This window comes from Camponotus floridanus, unplaced genomic scaffold (assembly GCF_003227725.1).
Source record: "Camponotus floridanus strain SB8 unplaced genomic scaffold, Cflo_v7.5 scaffold33, whole genome shotgun sequence".
In the NCBI taxonomy this organism is placed as follows: domain Eukaryota; kingdom Metazoa; phylum Arthropoda; class Insecta; order Hymenoptera; family Formicidae; genus Camponotus; species Camponotus floridanus.
This window is the reverse complement of record NW_020229470.1, coordinates 995,662-1,014,801: the sequence shown is the minus strand read 5'-3', so window position 1 is coordinate 1,014,801 and position 19,140 is coordinate 995,662. Positions and strand designations below refer to the sequence as shown.

General features: G+C 30.9%; 1 protein-coding gene across 1 annotated transcript in view; it reads left to right on the top strand.

Moving 5' to 3' along the window:
• Window positions 1-1,315: 1,315 nt before the first annotated feature.
• LOC105248873 (ankyrin-2) overlaps window positions 1,316-19,140 on the top strand; it is a 78,547-nt gene continuing 60,722 nt past the window's right edge. Inside the window, exons 1-2 of the mRNA XM_025410609.1 lie at window positions 1,316-1,622; window positions 3,891-4,286. Coding sequence (XP_025266394.1) covers window positions 4,080-4,286 — 207 coding nt within the window. The 5' untranslated portion in view covers window positions 1,316-1,622; window positions 3,891-4,079. The remainder of the gene's footprint in view (window positions 1,623-3,890; window positions 4,287-19,140) is intronic.

Here is a 19,140-nt window from a genome sequence, read left to right as displayed (position 1 = left end):
CATTGGACGTATGATATTTGTATTGAATATATATTAATATTAATGTTGTCTTTTGATTATTGACGTAGTAGTGACAACAAAAAATATTACAAAAATACCAGCACATGTTTAACGATACCATTACGAAAGTGTTTTGAAAATGTGTTATATCAATGGTATTATTTATCTTTTAAACTTGTTATTTACATAAAAATCATAATCAGCCAAAGGAATATAATCTTGGTACACACACAAAAAGTATGTTATATACATATATATGTATTTTTTTTAAGATCTATGTGTTGAATTTTATATTGTATGTGTCATATGTAATGATGAAATTAATTTTACGATATTTATATATTAAACGACATAGATTTTACTTTAAACATATGTATGTATTTTTATAACAACTATTGTTAAGTTTTTAACATTTTCCCATTTTCATGATATGTAACTTTAATTAATATAAGATATATTTTATTAATTTGCTAATTATTAATTTTTGTTATTTAAGCGTTATTGAAAATGATTTTATCACATGATAAGAAAAATATTTCATTTGGAATTATAATAATACTATAAATTATTAATGTTAAAAAAACTTATTTGTGAATTTGTACATATTGCAACAATACTTATAAATGGAATGTAATTATAGAAAACCAAATTTGACAGCACATTTACATCTTATAATTAAAATAATAGAAAGTAACGGATAATTTGTGATTTATGTACTACAATAACGTAATTTCTTTATCTAATCAAAAAAACAGATATATATATAACATAAAATCGTTATATTTAAATGTTTATATATATATATATATATTTGTCTAACATAGTTATTTTATATATATTTGATACATGAATCTCATCTTTTTTATATATATAATAATCAATTTCAAATTGGAAATTATTAGATGTTTGAGTTAGTTACATCTTTAAAGTTACCAAAGGAAATACAACATTTGTAAAGAAATATTTTGAAAATTTATTTGTATTAATATAATATATCGTTTATTTTTAAACTTGTCATTTGTGAAAATCATAAGAAATAAAAAAAAACACATTTTGTATATAAGTCATACGTTCTTATATACATATATTGACTTTGAAATTAAAATTAAAAACATTAAAAGTATGTTATTTATCAGGTGAGAAGTCGACATTTTCGTCACTGTTTTTTTTTTATATGTATATATTGACCGTGAGAATCTGGCAATTTAAAAATAATGGATGGATACGTCTAGTGATTCGCGGCGCGGCTGGTAGGTGTCGCGGCGGGCGCGGCGTCGCCATTGACGGCGGCGCAGACGTGCGCAGTGTTCAAAGTCGTGCGAAGTGTCGGAGAGGGCGGTTGCATTACGCTCAGTGCTTTCTTTGTCGCGCGATTCGCGGAGACGAGTTATATACGTGTGTGTGCGCGCGCGGTCCGCGGCGGCCGGTCGATGTGAGGAAGCAAAACGCAACGACGACACAGCGACGGCACAACGAGAAATGATGGCGCGCCGCCGTGTGATTTGACAAGTGAGGAAGGAAGCGCTCGATGGGAAAAGTGTCTTATTAAAATACTTTCGCGGTGGTTCTCGTACTAGTGGACTCGAAGGCATCCGCCTCGCGCAACCCTGCGTGTAATCCTGGTTAGTGCCTCTTCTTTTTCTCTCTTTCTCTCTCTTATTCTCTCCCTTTTATTTGTCTTTTTCCCCATTGCCGCTATATTCACTCGCGTACGGGGTGGCGTTCGAATGTACGTAATCGTTCGATAATCGTGCGGATTCGAGGCGCCGCGCGTCATCGAACCGCGGTAAACTTCTTGGCTAAAATGCCGAGAAAAGGATTCGAGAGATCGATCGTCCGCGAAATGTACCACGTCGGAGATCATCAGATCGGACACCGTTTACGCCAGTATGCGTATATACACGTTTGTATGTATATATATTCGTGCGCGTATAAATAACAACGGAATCTGGTTTAATAATTGCGGATCCGCTCGCGGGATATATACTATTGCGTTTTTTTGCGCGTTTACCAGTTTTTCCCGTTTCCTACCGAAGACCACTCGCAATCCGGTTCGATCCGATAATTCGAAGCATCCATAAATTACTGTCATTAAGGAATTATCCCGCGATAGCAAATGCATAGTGAAATATCTACTACGAGTAGATATTTTTTAAATTTTTGTTTTAATGACATTTTGTACAATTTCCAAATTAAAAAGATTCTCTTTTATATTCAGTTAGATTAAATTTTCGTATGTTCCAAAATCAGTCTTTTAAAATTAGTGTCTTACTTTTAAATTCTGAATTACAAAGAGATATTTCTCGAGTTATATTTGTTGTCATTTCTTTATTCTACTCTATTTTCATAGTCTGTAATATTCTAAAATAATTGTTTCATTTTTAAATAGTTATGTACACACAGTACGAATAAAATAGATAAAATAGTTATTTATGTATGCTCGATGCAGTAAAATAAATAAAATTAGGCCAGATTGAAACATACGAATCGTTTGAATTTAAAACGTAGTAAGTGTGTGCGAGGCCGATAGAAGGTTATAAGGGATTAAATCAATGCCCGGAGGGAAATGTTCTCTAAAACAATATTTTATGAAATAATAATGAGCATCGTTGGATGCTGAGAAATGCTGAGGTTGTCGAATATTCCGTCGTAAAGCCGGAGAACGTCGCGCCGCTTTTATCGCTGCGGCTCCGAGAAGCGCGCAGTGCTCGAACGGACACGCTCGAATCGATTTTCCCCGTGGTTCTACCGTCGACCGTGCGCGGGCTTAGGCTCGCTCGTACATTTCCTCAGGTTCCCGCGGATCGCCAGCTGTGCGATCGTTGCTTATTTTGCTCCGGAATATTCGCAATTACACGCGACGACGGATGTCATCGTCGTCGGTATGACGTTGGCTCCCCGTTCGTCCCTCGGTCCTTGTCGAAGCACTCGCGATTCCGGACGAAGGTATCTCACGTTCCCGCCCAAAAGCTCGGAAAGGTCGGTCCTCGCTTTTATCGTTATTACGTTTAAAAATAACGAACGCGTTGATTAGCTGTTGAAAAAAGATCTTTTGGAAAATAAAAAAGTGCTGTGACATATAGAGCGTTCTAAAAAAAGCTGCGTTCTGTACCACACATAAATATCTGAAGCGTTGTCGAGATGTCTACAAGACGTTTCTTTGAAATTGTCCTTTTGGCTTTTTGGTGTATTTGATAGTGTTAACGATAAGATTACACTTTGGGCAAAATTCTCTGCCTCGATCGATTTTATCTTAACGAATAGCGAATGCTAGGACGACGATCGCAATGCGCTTGAATTGTTTTGTCATGTACGGTTATACCACCCGTATCGTTCCATGGAGACTAAAAATAGCATTCTCCTCGAGAAACAACTAATTCGACTATGGTTGCCTGATGAAACGTATTCTTATACTTTATATCTTTTATTCTTAAAGATTTTCACTTTTTAACAATTATAGATTCAAAATTAGAGTGGATCGAATAATATAATTTTATGTTTGCTTTAAATATGAATATCTAAATAAGCTCTTTAAGTTATATGGTCTAAAAAGATATATAGAGAGATAGATAGATAGATAGATAGATAGATAGATAGATAGATGATAGATAGATGGATAGATAGATAGATAAAGAAAGAGAGAGAGGGAGAGAGAAAGAAAAAAGAGAGAGAGAGAGAAAGATATTGGTAAGATTTCGAACGAGATAAATTGCCCGTATATTGTTTCTATTAATAAGTCAAGATTGCTCTATTAGTAAATTTAAATTTCGTGCGTCCCGAGGAACGAAAGCTCGCGGGAATCGAGGGCTCGCTGAGATAAATTACGCGTTATCGATAAACTTCGCATTTTGATCCACGCTTCTCTCTGATCGATTCGATCGGTCACACAGATATCAGGATTCCGCACCGTGGATCGACGTTGAAAATTAACGAGCGGAAGTATCAACGGGGTGGGGGAAACAAGAACGGCGACGGCAGTGGTGACGGTGGCGGCGGCGGCAGCGGTGGCGGCGGCGGCAGCGGTGGCTGCGACGAGGGTGTGAGACGACGAGAGGGTGAATCGACAAAGCGGCCAAAGGATGACGGGCGAGAACGGAAAGCGCGGTACCGGCGCCGGCGATGTTACAACTGGAGCAAACATGAACGCAAACGTCACCGACAACGCCAATAATGTTAACGCCAATGTTAACGCCAACATAAACGTCAGCCAGCAAAACGGCGGACTGGAGAAGGCACCCGTCGTCGGCGGTACTAATGTGGAGACGTTACCACGCGCCGGAAAGCAGGTGAGTTTGTGATGAATTTTTCCTTGATTTAAACACCGAGAATGATATATATATATATATATATATATATATATATATATATATATATTACCGTGTGTTAGGAATCGATTGTGACAATATCAATTAATTAAACAAGTTTGCTTTTAATGATTTCACGTCTCTTTTCTTTACATTCTCTTAAAATAATGTAAGTAAAAGAATAAAGTTTTTTAATCAGTGTTAGCTCTAGATAAATGCAGCGTTTCTATAAACTTCACTACATTTTTTAATGTTTGAATATATATTTATTTCATTTTTAACACACAAACAATAAGTATAATACAAAAAAATATAAAATATATATATAACATATAATTGTGAAGTTTTTCTTTTTCCTCTCGATAAAAACTTTCTTTGAGATTTTGTGAAATAAACAAGAGAGTTACTTATATATATATAAGCTTATATCATTCTCAGTGTTTCAATATTATCTATAATATATCAGAAAATTTTCCGTTTTCATGTTGAATACTTATCTCTTTTAATTTCACTAATTTATACATTGTAAAAAATCTTTCGTAATACGATGTCTTATCGTAATTTTGCGTGTTAAATGAAAGGTAAAAAAGGTAAAGTTTATACAAATTTACATAAAACAAAATCAGATAAAAAATAATATTCTATTATAATCGCGCACAGAAAGTGTTATATTGTCAAGGTCATAAAAATACTCATATATAAAATTATATATTTTAAAAATTTGGTTGTATCACGTAACATCGAAAGTTTTTAAAGTACTGCATGATGTGCGCATTGGTTCGTCACGAACATATGTATTTTTGGCCACGAGACAAGGGAAATGGGTAGTATTATCGCAAATAATAGGCTTCGTATGTATACGTGGCATCTAACAGCATATACGGGCTCGCATTTGACTGTTTTGCCGCATGTCAGTTCGCAATTTCGATTGCGTGAATAAAGTACGAAAAGAGGGTTTAGTACAATTGCACTCACGCATTTAATATTCTTCGCGAATTAGTTTCACGAGTTAGTTAAAATGTTTATTGCTAACAACTTGAAAGAGAACAACATGATAGTAGTTGCAATTGCTACATCTAACATTATTTAATGGATGATTATTCAGTTTATTTCGGGTATTATGAAAATATCTGACAATGAGTATCTTTCGAGAAGAATAATATCAATAAAATCGAATGCTCCATTGGTTTAATATTTTTGTGCTAATAGGAAAAATATCTCGATGACTTTGCATTGCACGATAGTTTTAAACAATACGTTAAATTATTTTATTTTGCATCAGAGTTGATATCTACGGTAGTATATTAAGCTTATGATTATTCATGTGAATAAAATTTTATTTAAGTTCTCCTTTTTTTTGCCTATATATCACATTTTACTTTTGGGTTCTTTGTTCAGAAGACATTTGGATACAAACTATAAATTTAAACTATATAAATACATTTGAATATTTTCTTTAATTTCATTTTACAAACATACGTGGAATAATATTCAAAATAACTGAACAACTCGAAATATGTTTTATTGAATATTTCACAACCGGAACAGTGTGATATCACTCGCAACATCATTTGTTTATAAATCGCGCAATTTTTATGAGGTCCTATTTATGGTGCATCTGAGGAGGCGTCGAGAGTGCAAAAAAATGCCTTTGTCGCTAAATCGTTACGTCGAGCGTATTAGCATGCAAAGCGACCATTAAGACGAGCTGACCGACCGATTGTTGTGACTCAAAGGTCACGGTTACTCTAGGACGTAGGCTACCGCGAAGGTAACGGCACAAGTGAATAGCGAACATACGTGTTCGTGTGTTCACGACTTCGAAGATCCTACACGCTTCTTTTCGGCAAAGAAGCAAAAAAATTCTAAATCGAGCGAGCGCGCATAATCTCACGGAACAAAAAGGTTATTGAATAGAGATATAAACTGCTTCATTAATTGCTGTTTCTTCCTGTTCGGGTGAATTGTTACATCGTTAAAACAACCAATCGTGCTTCATGTGGAAAATATCAGTAAAGTAAAATGCGAAACTATTAACTATCTCAATAGCTTCAAGGTAATAGATTTAGATTCTTTATTTTATTTAAGCAAGGACGATGAGAGCAAATTGGTACGATGGCAGAATTTGGGCAAGATAAATATATTATCTAAGGATAGAAAATCGGTTATGATATAAATCGAGAGGAGAAGAATGTGAATCAATAAGCGATTCAATTCTATTAATTTCTTTTATGCTATTTTAAATTCTAAAATTTACCTTGACTTATATGTATATAATTCTTCCATAATATATTAATTCTATCTTATCTTTTGTGCATTTTTAAATACTATATTTGCATTTTCGCGCTTTTTGCAACAAGTATATTCGTATCTATTAAATATACATTTTTATAATTGTATTTCAAATTACGCGCATACAGTGTATCATATAGATATATTTGCATCAAATTATATATATTTTGTAGAAGTAGGTGGAATTAGTCGGTAGAAAAAGTATCTGTACTGACTGTAAAAAAGTATATAAAATATAGAAAAATTATGTGAATGATAAGGGTAAAATTTAACATACTGTAATTTTATATTTTTCATAAAATACGATATTTTTTCAGATACACATATATATATATATATATATATATATATATATATATATATATGTCGTTATGACTGAAATTAAGTCCAGGCTCTTATACTAATTAACGAATACTTTCGTGCGGAAACGTTGTTTCTTTATTCTTTAAAAATGTGTCGTGACAAGAGCAGCACATGTTGTATTCGCTGAGCGTATAATTCGGGGACGAGTTATTTCATTTCTCCTGATCTCGTGATGTCATATGCTATGAATGTTGCTGATGTTTCAGTTTCACAAACGTATCATCATTTCTCGTCTTGCCGAATCTCAAAGAAATCTATAAATCGAGTAAATACGCGTAAAAATATAATCAAAATATAATATAGCTAAGAAACGATAATTTCTTTTTAACTCGTATAGGATAATCTTTTTTTTCAAAATATTGCAAATTTAAAAATCACATTTAAATTAAAGTTTATATATAATTTTTATCATGACGATTAAAGCACGAAAATAAAATGACGTATAAAATTCGAGATGATAAGCAACATAACCGGTCGCTGCAGCATCGCTTAAATTCCTCGAAGTCTGTAACAGCAGTTTGTCGCACTATCTAATAACATCGCTAAGACTTTATTAACTCGACTTACGATGCGTTCATCGTCCAGTTTTATATGCTAACATTTAATCGCTCATTGTATATACGTTCTGGACTCGCGGAGAATTACGTCATATTTCACCATGGACCCTCGCCAACGAACCTTGAACAATGTCTCGAGGCCACAGTTAACCAATCTTGGAGAGAAAGAAAAAAAAAGATTCGAGCGTTTCTCTGATATAAATAAAAAATGTTTTCGTCGCATTACGTTCGTTGAGTCACGTTAGATAGCGAATTGATTAATTGACCGGGACTCAATGGCCGGTACAACTAAGATTGACGGTTGCGTGTTCTCCTCATGTAAATCAAGGTCGCCGTATTTTATCGCTAATATCTTTCACTCAGGTATATATCAGACTTATCAGGAGATTTCTAAATATGCGCGATCCTAATTTTCAGAGTATCTACTTACTACAAAAAAAAATGATAGAAGAGAAAGGTCCTTTCTGTTAATTAAAATTTAGCTAGCCAGAATAGATAACGAACACGTTAATTTTCAAATTAAAAATTTACTCCGGAGATTCTTATTGGAGGATTCATCACTGGCGAAGTCAAAATTAAAATTGCGAGACCATTCGTCATAAATGTCGGTCAAAGTGATTGCATTAGAAAATTACACTGCTGGATTTAAAGCCGCATATTCGTTCAGGATGTCCGCGTGCGCGATAAAGGACACGAAGGTGATGTTGCGGCGATCACGAATCTAGGTCACCCGCGACGCATTACAGGATTTAGACTACCTACGTTCAGCAATTCCTTTCGCGTCGCTCTCGCGATGCGCTTTTGAGGAAGGATTACGTCGCGTGTATAACGGAAGTTTACGAAGGCAAAGACGAAGGTAATTCCGACAAGAGTGCGATGTGCACGAGTTACGTTTTTGATTGTTCGCAATAATACGGTGCGTTCCACGACGGTTGCACGCACATTTCTCACGACGATGCGTCATCCCTCTTCAATCAAGTACTTCAATTATGAATGATGCCCTAAATACTCAAATATTAATTGGAAAAGATACCCAATATATGTGCGATTATATACCGCTAATTTAATATAGTAAATGTCACTAAAATTGGATAAACGGTTTTATTTTTGGACGAACTGTCCAGTAGAATGCAGCTAAACAAGAATATTTAAATAAGAATAATCGTTTTGCATTTCAGGAAAATATATGCAAAAATAGATGTATCGAGATAGTTATAGAATATTTCATGTCCGATAAAAGCAATCAAACATTATTTGCATAACTCGCGCGGCGCGATAAATAATGCAGCAAACTAAAATGACTTAATCTCTCCTGTATATCGATTAGTGAATTAATCCGTTTTTTGCACGATTGAAATATATATGTTGTATACTGCACATCGAAAACACGTTATTTTCCATTCGTTGATTCCTCGCCGGATGAAACCGCGCGTTGCGAAACCGCCGACTACATATGTACATGTATATGTGCCGTCCCTTCCGCCTGCTGTAAAGGTAGACTGAAAATAAACGTTTTCGCGCCGGTACGCTGCCGCAATGGCGTTCAAGCTTGAATGCGAGGTGGCTTCACGCTTTACGCTAGATGGACGGTCCACAAACGCACGCGCGTATGCGTCACCGTGAAATTTTACTTCAATGCATCTCGATTCAAAATCGCTGCGAATCATTCGGTTTATGGCACCAGCTGGCACGCACGAGTCGATTTATTATAATGGGGTAATAGCTAAGAAATCTTTGAGATAATAGCTGAATTATTTTCAGTATGCCTTTTATAATTCACGTATAAAAATTTTGATCTTATGTAAAAATATATACTTTTATATTTAAAAATTTTAGAAAAATATTTAGATGATAAATATGCAAGTTTTTGGAACGTGTTATTAATTTGAGAGAAAATTGGCGCTTTAATAATATGCATAATGATAATAATAATTGAAAAAATATTAATATACAATATAAATATACAAAATAAGATACACAAATTTTGCCAATTATATAGAGTCAAATATTTGTAAACAAATGAATATTATTATGCTTGTTTATTTGCCATGTTTTCTATGGACTTGCGATTCAAAAGAAATATCTATCTATAAAAGGTCAGCTTTAAAAAGCAATTTAAATTAATTGCTGTTATATCTTGCAGCAAGTATCTACTTCAAATTGACAATGACTTCCGTAGAAATTTGGCATTCTGCCCTTGACAAGTATTTGAGCATTAAATGCAAAGTCGGAAACTGCCGTGATTGAACCCACTTTAATAATATGTCGTAAAATGACACTGTCGTTAAAAGCAGCGAAGGTGGATAAAGTACTCGTCACTAACAACGGGCGATACAATTCTCACTAATATATGAACTTGATTTAATTATTAAATTGTGTCAGCTTCGAAGAAGTAACTGGGCTCTTAACCCTTTAAGCGCTAAATTTGACTCATGTCATATAAATCTTTTCGAAGATAGCCAGAATGAATATTTAGCGAGCTTGCTCCAGAAAGTGCTGCAAATAATCTTAATAAATTTAAGTTAGTCTATTTTAAAAGAACATATGTGACATGTATAGCGTTCAATGCTTATTACATGAATTTAACAAATATTGTATAATTGACTATCTATACAGAAGTCAATAAATTTTCCATTAGCAATACAATAAAAAAATACAAATTCTAGAATCTATAAAACTTTAAGTTTATAAAAAATAAAAAAATAAAATAATGCATAAAACTTAATAATGTATTGTATATACAACTGTGTATATATAACTTGTTACATCTTTTTAACAGTTTACAAAATAAAGACTCCTAATATTTATTAAAATCAAAAATAGATAGGATATAATTAGATTTTATTCTTATTGTTAATGTAAGAATTATATTTGGCAAAAAAGTGTTCTTATTTAATACATGTATGTTCACTTTACATCGATGCATTCGAGAGCGTTTCTTTACTTATAAATGTCTAGTTGCGTTCTCAACTAAAAATCTTCGATTAACAGACTTCAAAGTATTGCCTAACGAGGCACTCGACAAAGTGCGATAACTCGAATGCGCATTTCGGGCGATTCACTTCTTTAAACACACATTCAATAAGTAGCGAGCTGTGTAAACTCGACAGGGATTACAGCCCCTCTCGCGTCGTCGATACTTTCTCCCTTTCATGCTATGGACCAGAGTGTCTCACTATGCTTTCGTAATCGGAAAGGGTTCGCCCTAGTCCTTTAACTTATTATAAGAGGGGGAGAAATATAGCGGTTAACTATGCGAACGATATACAATTCTGGAAAAAAAATCTTTATCCCTTCTTTTTTTTTCTATTATCTACCCACAGGAAACTCGAGAATGAAAAATAATTTAACGCAACTCTTGCTACTCTTGAGAATTAGAATGTTCATTTTTTCGTCGTCCACAATTATATATCATGTGGATATTAATAATATGTAGAATAATTTTAGTGAAGGCATGCTAAAAATTTCAAATTTATCTATAATGAATCAATTATTTTCAAGAATTTATCCTCACATGTTTATTTTATTTTATTTTAGTTCTATTTTATTTTATTAATAAAAGTTTTTAATTTTCAAATTTTTTTGTTAACAAATTTGAATATTATTAATCATCATATGCGTTACAAAATAGCATCAGTTACATGTACATATAGTTCTGATTAGACGTTCGTTTTCGATTACTAGAGCACGTATCAGCTTTGGTTCGAACAAAAGAATTATCCGGATAAAAGAAGCATCTAGCGCGTATAGAATAGTCTACGTAGCGTTTTTGTTGTTGCCCTAATTCTCGCATGACATTTTATAACACAAGCTTTTATACTGGCTTCCTATATAATCGATACCGACCTACTTTGAAAATTATATTATGCATGATGGAAAATGTCCTTGCAATCGTAATATTTGATTTATTTATTGAAAAAAATTCCATTGATATTATTAAAATATTCTAAACTTTCAGTAAATACTTGTATAAAATAGATTATATGCATATATGTTAATATGCAATATGCAATAATGTTTGTTATCATCACATTCGATATGATAGGAATGCCAAAATATGTATCGAATCATAGGCGAAAGTACTATTCATAACTTGGTGCAACAACCTATCGATTATCGAGTAAACTCAAGGAGTTAGGTCAATCTACTGCATTTATAACCGGCTAAGATTATCACGATATTGTAGATTAATTACTTTCTATAATAATGTAAATAAACAGGGCGTTGAAAGAAAGAGAGAGAGAGAGAGTGTGAGAGAAATCTATATTTTCCCATAAAGTTTTAATTTATTTTCTTCACGTTTTAAATCTTCTTTCAGACCAAAATACTATTTTAGTTTCACTGTATTTTGTTAATGCATTTTAGATCGAGGTTGCGTCATAAATACTTTAGATTGCATTTAGAAATATTCCCAAAAATAGCAAAAAAGATAATTTTTCCATTTTAATTATATTTCTAAAAAAGATAGATAAAATTTTCTAATATATAATATATTATAATATTTAAATTCCTTGGAGTACGTTATATATTTTTTGAAAAAATATTTTTCCTCATAAATTTGTTAGATTAATTATTTTTTTAAATATTAATATAATTTCATTTTTACATTAATTTAGTATTTTTTACATTTTTTACATTATTGTTTTCGTATCCAAATAAAATACAAAATCAAAATAATTGATAAAAAGTATAAGTAAATATATAAGTAAAAAATAAGTAAATATAAAAGTAAAAAATAAGTAAATATATAAGTAAAAAATTACGATATTTAAAAATATAGAATTACATGAAAAAATGTTTCTCTAAAATAAGAAATGCTAAATGTATTTTAATTTTTCTTAATATATTGAGTACAAAAAGTTAAACGCGTACATGTGAGAATATCAAGGAAATATGACGCAATTGAAACATTAAGTGATAGCATGTGTTGCGCGTTGATAAACAATCAATTTATCGAGATCAAATATAATGACAATTAAAGCGAAATACTTCTCTCTTTGTAGGCACCATATTACGTTGATATCTCATTTTTGATATTGAATTCATTAATGTCAACTGCAATGCCAGTAAAAACTGTTATCTAGAAAAAATTTGTAGTTGCAAAAATGTGCCGATAGATAAAATGCAAGTATAATCATATAATATCTAACATTTTTACTATGCCATATATGCACCTACATATGAATAAACTGTCTTTATATAGTATTTTCATATAAACAATGACTATATATATATATATATATATATATATATATATATATATATATTTCTCTTCACATTTATAAATAAGACGAGTTAAACGCAAAAAATAAAATTTTTAATAAATCTTAATATTGGTCAAATATTTCTGCGGAATTGCAAATATGACTCGCACGATATTGTTATGAGAGATGATCAATATCAATATTAATCGATACTGGTAGGTTTTTTTCATGCATATTTAATGCAAATTTTATTCCACGCGTACATTCGTATATCCATCGTGATCGCATCATGATTATTTTTGTTATATACGTACGCGCACGTGGTAAGATTACGTCACCGCTAGAGAAATTGAAAGATCAGGGAATGAAAAATGCTCGCATACGAAATATCACGAAATCCGCTTCAAAAATGAATTGATTTTTTGCGATAGATGTTTACCGATCATTGTTAACGGATAGTAAGAAAAACCGACGATTTTTATTACAGTGTCGAGTCAGCTGTTAATGTAATCAGTTTTATATCGTAAGGTAGTATCGAATCATTTCGATAATAAAACAGGGAATAATAATGCAAAAAAATTATTACATTTGTCTAACTTTTCTTACTCGAGTCAAAATGATTGCTATTTCTTACAATGATTATTGCAATGGATTAAAGAGATTTGACAATCAAACTGAATTTGATGTACACAAGTTGATAATGTCCCACATGTTATTACCGTTATTATTGCGATAATTAATTTTTTTTTATTTAAATAACAGATTCCGTGTGTAATTTTATATATTTATTAAAAATTACTAAAATTTAAAAAATTTTTTAAATACTTAGAGAATGTTCTATAGAAACTACTTTTTAAGCAAAAATGTGTAATTGAAATAATTAAAAATTGTTTTCTTTATATACTATTTGTCATGATATACTTTTCTTCTGCGGTTTGTAATCAATCATTTTGCTTTCACTCTATAAGCAAAAGTGCGTTTTTTAAAAAGAAGAAAAAAATCGGATAGGTATCGATTTGCAAACGGTGTCGATAGCAATATCTATGGCAGAAATGGAGAGATAAAGTGAAATTGATAATATGCATGCGGAAAAAGGCAAAATAAGAGGAGCAAACAGAGACCACCGAGGAACGAATAGGGGGCGGTTTGCTGCAATAGCGTTGCCGCGTTCATATCGACCCGTGCTTCCGAGAGACTCCATCTTGCCTGTCCCACATATATATATCTATATACATCTCTACATATATCTATTACTTGCCTATCTACTGTAATACTGTGCCCTGCCCTGTGATCACTTTTAGATGCTTTCTTTTGCTTACTGTTTTCTCTATCTTTCTCTCTCTTGACATTAAAAAATGCTTAATTATTTTAATTCCTTCTATAATCTCCCATTTTTATATTTTCTCCTCGTGTATATATAAAGACATTCATGTGATTAAATCAATGCAGACCACTCCTACATAAATTGTCTCTAGCTGTAATTTATCATACATAATAAAAATGCAAAGGATTCGTGTTATATATTGCATGAAAAAATATTATTGAAGAGCATTATATTACTAGATTATTATTGCATTAGAAATTGTTTGAGTACGTTTTTTGATACTATTTTAATTTATTTTTTTCATTCTTTTATTTCGGTAGTTAATAGATTATTCTATTTATTATGATTTAATACGTGTGTGTAATACTTATCTAAATAGCAATGAAAAAAGTAAAAACGAAAAAATTTATCTGTAGTTTTTTATATCTATTATACCTTTGTATCTTACGATGTATACATGTAGCAGTATCAAAACCGTTAATATTAAAAAAAAATTCGCAAGGAAAAATTTTTTCACGATAAAGCACTGTGTAAAAGAAAGGATATATTGTGGATTCTATTCCTCCTGTATAAAAGTATCTATGACAGAATTCTAAAATTCAGTTCATTGCTGCTATGCACACGCCGTTAACATCAACGACCTCGACCCTTTCAATCGTGCTCTCCATTTGCCCCCTATTCAGTTAGAGAAGTCAGGGGTCTTCTCGTCCTCATTTCCTCCACCGACACTGCGTACATTTAATTAAGCCTCAATGAAAAGGACGTAGCGATAAAGAGATTATGTTACTGAATAACATTGGGTGACATATATACGTGTATCAAGAACGGCAGAATATGTGAATGAAAGGGATTCTGCCATTTGAAGTAATACAAATCCAATAATATAATCTTCATCTTTCGTGGCGCGCGTATTTAGTTAACTCCGATGACTTCTTACAAAATCACGTTTTGTAATAACTCTTAATGAAAGAAGTAATTGGGAAGAAGAGAACTGAGAGCTTTTTGATTTTTCTCGTTGCTATTATATTATATCAATCTAATTAAAAAAATTTACTTATTATATATACTATTTTTTGTATTTTTTGTATTTATATATATATTATATATATATATTTTTTGTATTTATATATATTATATATATAGTATTTTTGGTATTTATATGTAAAAATTTTTTTGAAAATTATAATTTTTGTTTAGCATCTAAAACTTGTGCGTTGATAAAAATATTAATGACATCGGACACAATGGGAGACTGTATATTTTATTTCTCTTTCTTTCTCTCATAACTATAGATTCTTGTCATTATACGCTACATGAATAGAGATAAACATGGGCGGTGCGAAAAATTGTAATTACCGTTAATTAACAGTAGCATTATAAAATCATTTTATACGTTTTCATTATCTTCGAAGTTATTTCCGCTACGCTTAATTTACCGTAACGAATGCGTTAGAATATAATGTTTACGTCGAGTAAGATACAATTAGAGATTGCCTTAGAACTTGATATAACAGTGTAACACATTCAGGGTTCAATTGTTTGACACTTGCATATATGGTAATACATACATCGTTGCATACATCGTTTGTTAACAACTCGAAGAGCTGTTAATAACGACACAGATATAAATTTCATTCTTGTCTCGGCAATTAAGCGCGATATCAAGTCTCTAAGAATAGTTAGAAAAAAATAGGCTAATGTGTTACATTAATAAACATTTAAGAAATTATTATTATATTTTAATGAAATAGATTTGTGCATTTATAGAATTTGAAAAATGTGATATATTGAAATTTTATTAATATTACAAATATATGTTTATTAAATAACAGATTGAATGATTATCATGTTACCAATTATGGTTGTATTCTTGGAGTAATATTATAATTTTCATACGTCCTATATACTTTCTTAGATGACCTCGAAGTTCTCGATCGTTACAGAGACATAAAACGACTAGCAGAAAATATTTTTACATAGAACGTTTATAACGAAGAAGCATATCTCTCGCGCGAACGTCTTATGAGATATTTGTCGCTTTATCGCGCTTGGATGTTTTGGGCATTATACAATAACATTCGGGCCGTATACTTTTCACGATGATGATATGGATGAGTCAGAATTGCATTCGCCTTGCTCACAGTGAAAATTGGGACATGGCGACATAACCGGTTAATTCATGCCGTAAGTCCAATCGTTGCGAATGCATTATACAATTATGTGCAGTAAATATTTGATTGAGCAAATTTCTTAATATTATTTCCAGTTATTTAATATCATTTCCATTATTTTATACAAATATTTTTATTAGTCTTTATACTAATATTTTTATAGTCAATTATTTGTTGTTATGTCATGCAAATAAAACGTAACCAACACTTTTGCTTCTTATTAAAGAGAGAGAGAGAGAGAGAGACAAATATTATTTTATTATTTAATATTGACATATATTATTATAATAAGTATATACATATAAAATCGATATATTTTTACATTTATATTTATTTAAAGAAATAAGAATACTTATATTATAAAATATTGCTTATATTTGAAATTTTTTTAAATGTTTTCTTCTATAAATGAGTAGCAATAAAACAGATATGAACAGTAAAAAGCGTATATCGTCTACTATAAAAGTCTACACATATATTTTATATGACCGCGTTATTGTCATAATGTTTATGAGCATATATTACAAGAATCGTAAATTAAATGCTTTGCGGTAAAATCAAGAGCTTATTTGTATTTATAAAATATATGATATTTTTGTTTTATTTTTTAATATTTATTTGCAATATAAATTCTTTTCTAGGAATTCTTAAATTTTTAAAAATCTGTTCTTTACTTTTATTCATATATAATTGCGGCATCAGAGTCCAAAGAAACTTGTTACATAAGTTCCTACCGATTAAATATATATATATATATATATATATATATATATATATATAACATTGAGAAATCATCTGCATGATTAATTAATAGCTATTGCACTAAAGTACGTGCTCTCTTCTGCATCAATCGATGTTTTTCTTGCAGTCTTGAACGGTTAACGCATTCTATTTATATTTGGCTCACGGCCAAAACTGCTTAAGGGAATAAACAGAATTTTGATACTAGAGCTACGCAAAACCAGTTATTTCAGTACACAATTGTGTACTGTCTTGTTCTATTTATTGCATTAAAATTTCTATTTAAAAAAAACTATTATTACGACTTTATTATTATTATTTTATTGCAAGAGATATTATATGATATTATCAAGATATATTTACAAATATATGCATATTTTTATTATTTTCTTTGTACGCCAAAGAAAATAATAAAATTTTTTTCTGTAAATATTTTTAAAAATATAAAAATCATCAGCAAAAATAAATCATGGGATAATCATCATGCTCTGAGTTTAATCCCTAGACATAAATCAGTATGTTTATTAAGAAATTTAATCTACCTGCATATACACGTGGTCATTCTGAACATACGTGACAACACGACCGTAAAAAAATCTCCAGTATTGGTCAGAGCACCTGATGACTTCAGCTTGTAACGCTGGACATGATGTCATTCGCCGGCCTGTAATGTGCGATGATTACATAAGACACGTTTATGAATAAAAATGGAAGATTTTGAAATGTTGGAGAAGAAGAAAAAAACAAATAAAATTCTGTTAAAATCATCTTTATTTACAAGTTTTATTATCTTTGATTACGTATACATTTTTGTTGGTCAGGTATAATGCCATAGATATAAGAGTCACGCGCGTAAATTATCTCAGTCATTAGAGCATTTGTGAACTAAAATGACATTCGAATGCTCAGTGTGAATCATTCTTAGAGTAAAGACTTACATTTAACATATATTTGTCTTATTCGTGCCCATCAATTTGCAACTAAATACGTAGAAATAAAATATTATTTTATTATTTTATCACATTGCCGTTTTTATTTTTATTATTATGATAAAAAATATTTTATTTTATTACTATAATAATAGTAAGTGTTTTGTGTGTATATATCATTTATATCAATTCTATACATTATTTATTTTATTACAATTTTTATAAATTTATAAAACAAATAAATATATATCTCTATATACGTAAATATATATACATATACATATATATTATACAAAAATATATATTTGTTTCTTATAAGAACAGGAATAAAATCTATATTTGCATGATATAATAAAATTATTTTTTATATTTTATATAAGTTATATATTTGTTGTAAATTTTTTTATCTATAATTTATACTTATTACTTACGCATGAAGCATTTTTTTAAAGGATACTTTATGTATAAATAATAACTTGAAAAAATTTCTAACAATTGGCACATCGCACTCATAAAGCAGTCGTTGACATAGAAACGAGTGTCGCGAAATTTTATCGGCGACGCGATCACGAGGTCGCGATATTAAATTTTGCCCGTGGGAAGCTTCGTCTCCTTTTGCAGGACTCGCGGGAACCGCGTTGCAGAAGAATTCCCAGCAAAACAGATAGATTTAATTGCAGCTATCAAGGATACGTGGAAGAAAGGAAGAGTTCCTATATTTTTACTCTTCAAGGAAACCGATAGAATTTCGAGGATGCGCATTATCGTATGACACATCTAATTGGAAAAATTTTAGTTTTTTAATTATTATATATTTTATTATTATGAAACATGTTGATTGATAATTATTTATCAGCATTTCTAAATTCTTAAAATTATCTTAAAAAGTTTTTAATTGTTTTTTTGCTGTACGTTTATATACAATTTCAATATTTTTATTGATATGTATAATCGAAGATCTAAATAGAAATCTATGTAATTGCACTTTGGTTTTTTTCTTGTAAATTGTAGACCGGTTTCTTGTTTCTTAACAGATGAATGATATTTTAAAATTCAAAATTGTATTTTTTTACTTTCCAAATTTAAAAATATTCCTACACGCTTGTGTAGAACAATCATAAGTTATATATACTACAATCGAAAGTTATTTTGATAACAAACAACAACTTGAAAAATCGCATTTGACGCATTTAAATAATTTTTAATATAAGCATCTTTTGTATATAGACTTTCAAGGAAATTTATATTTTATTCA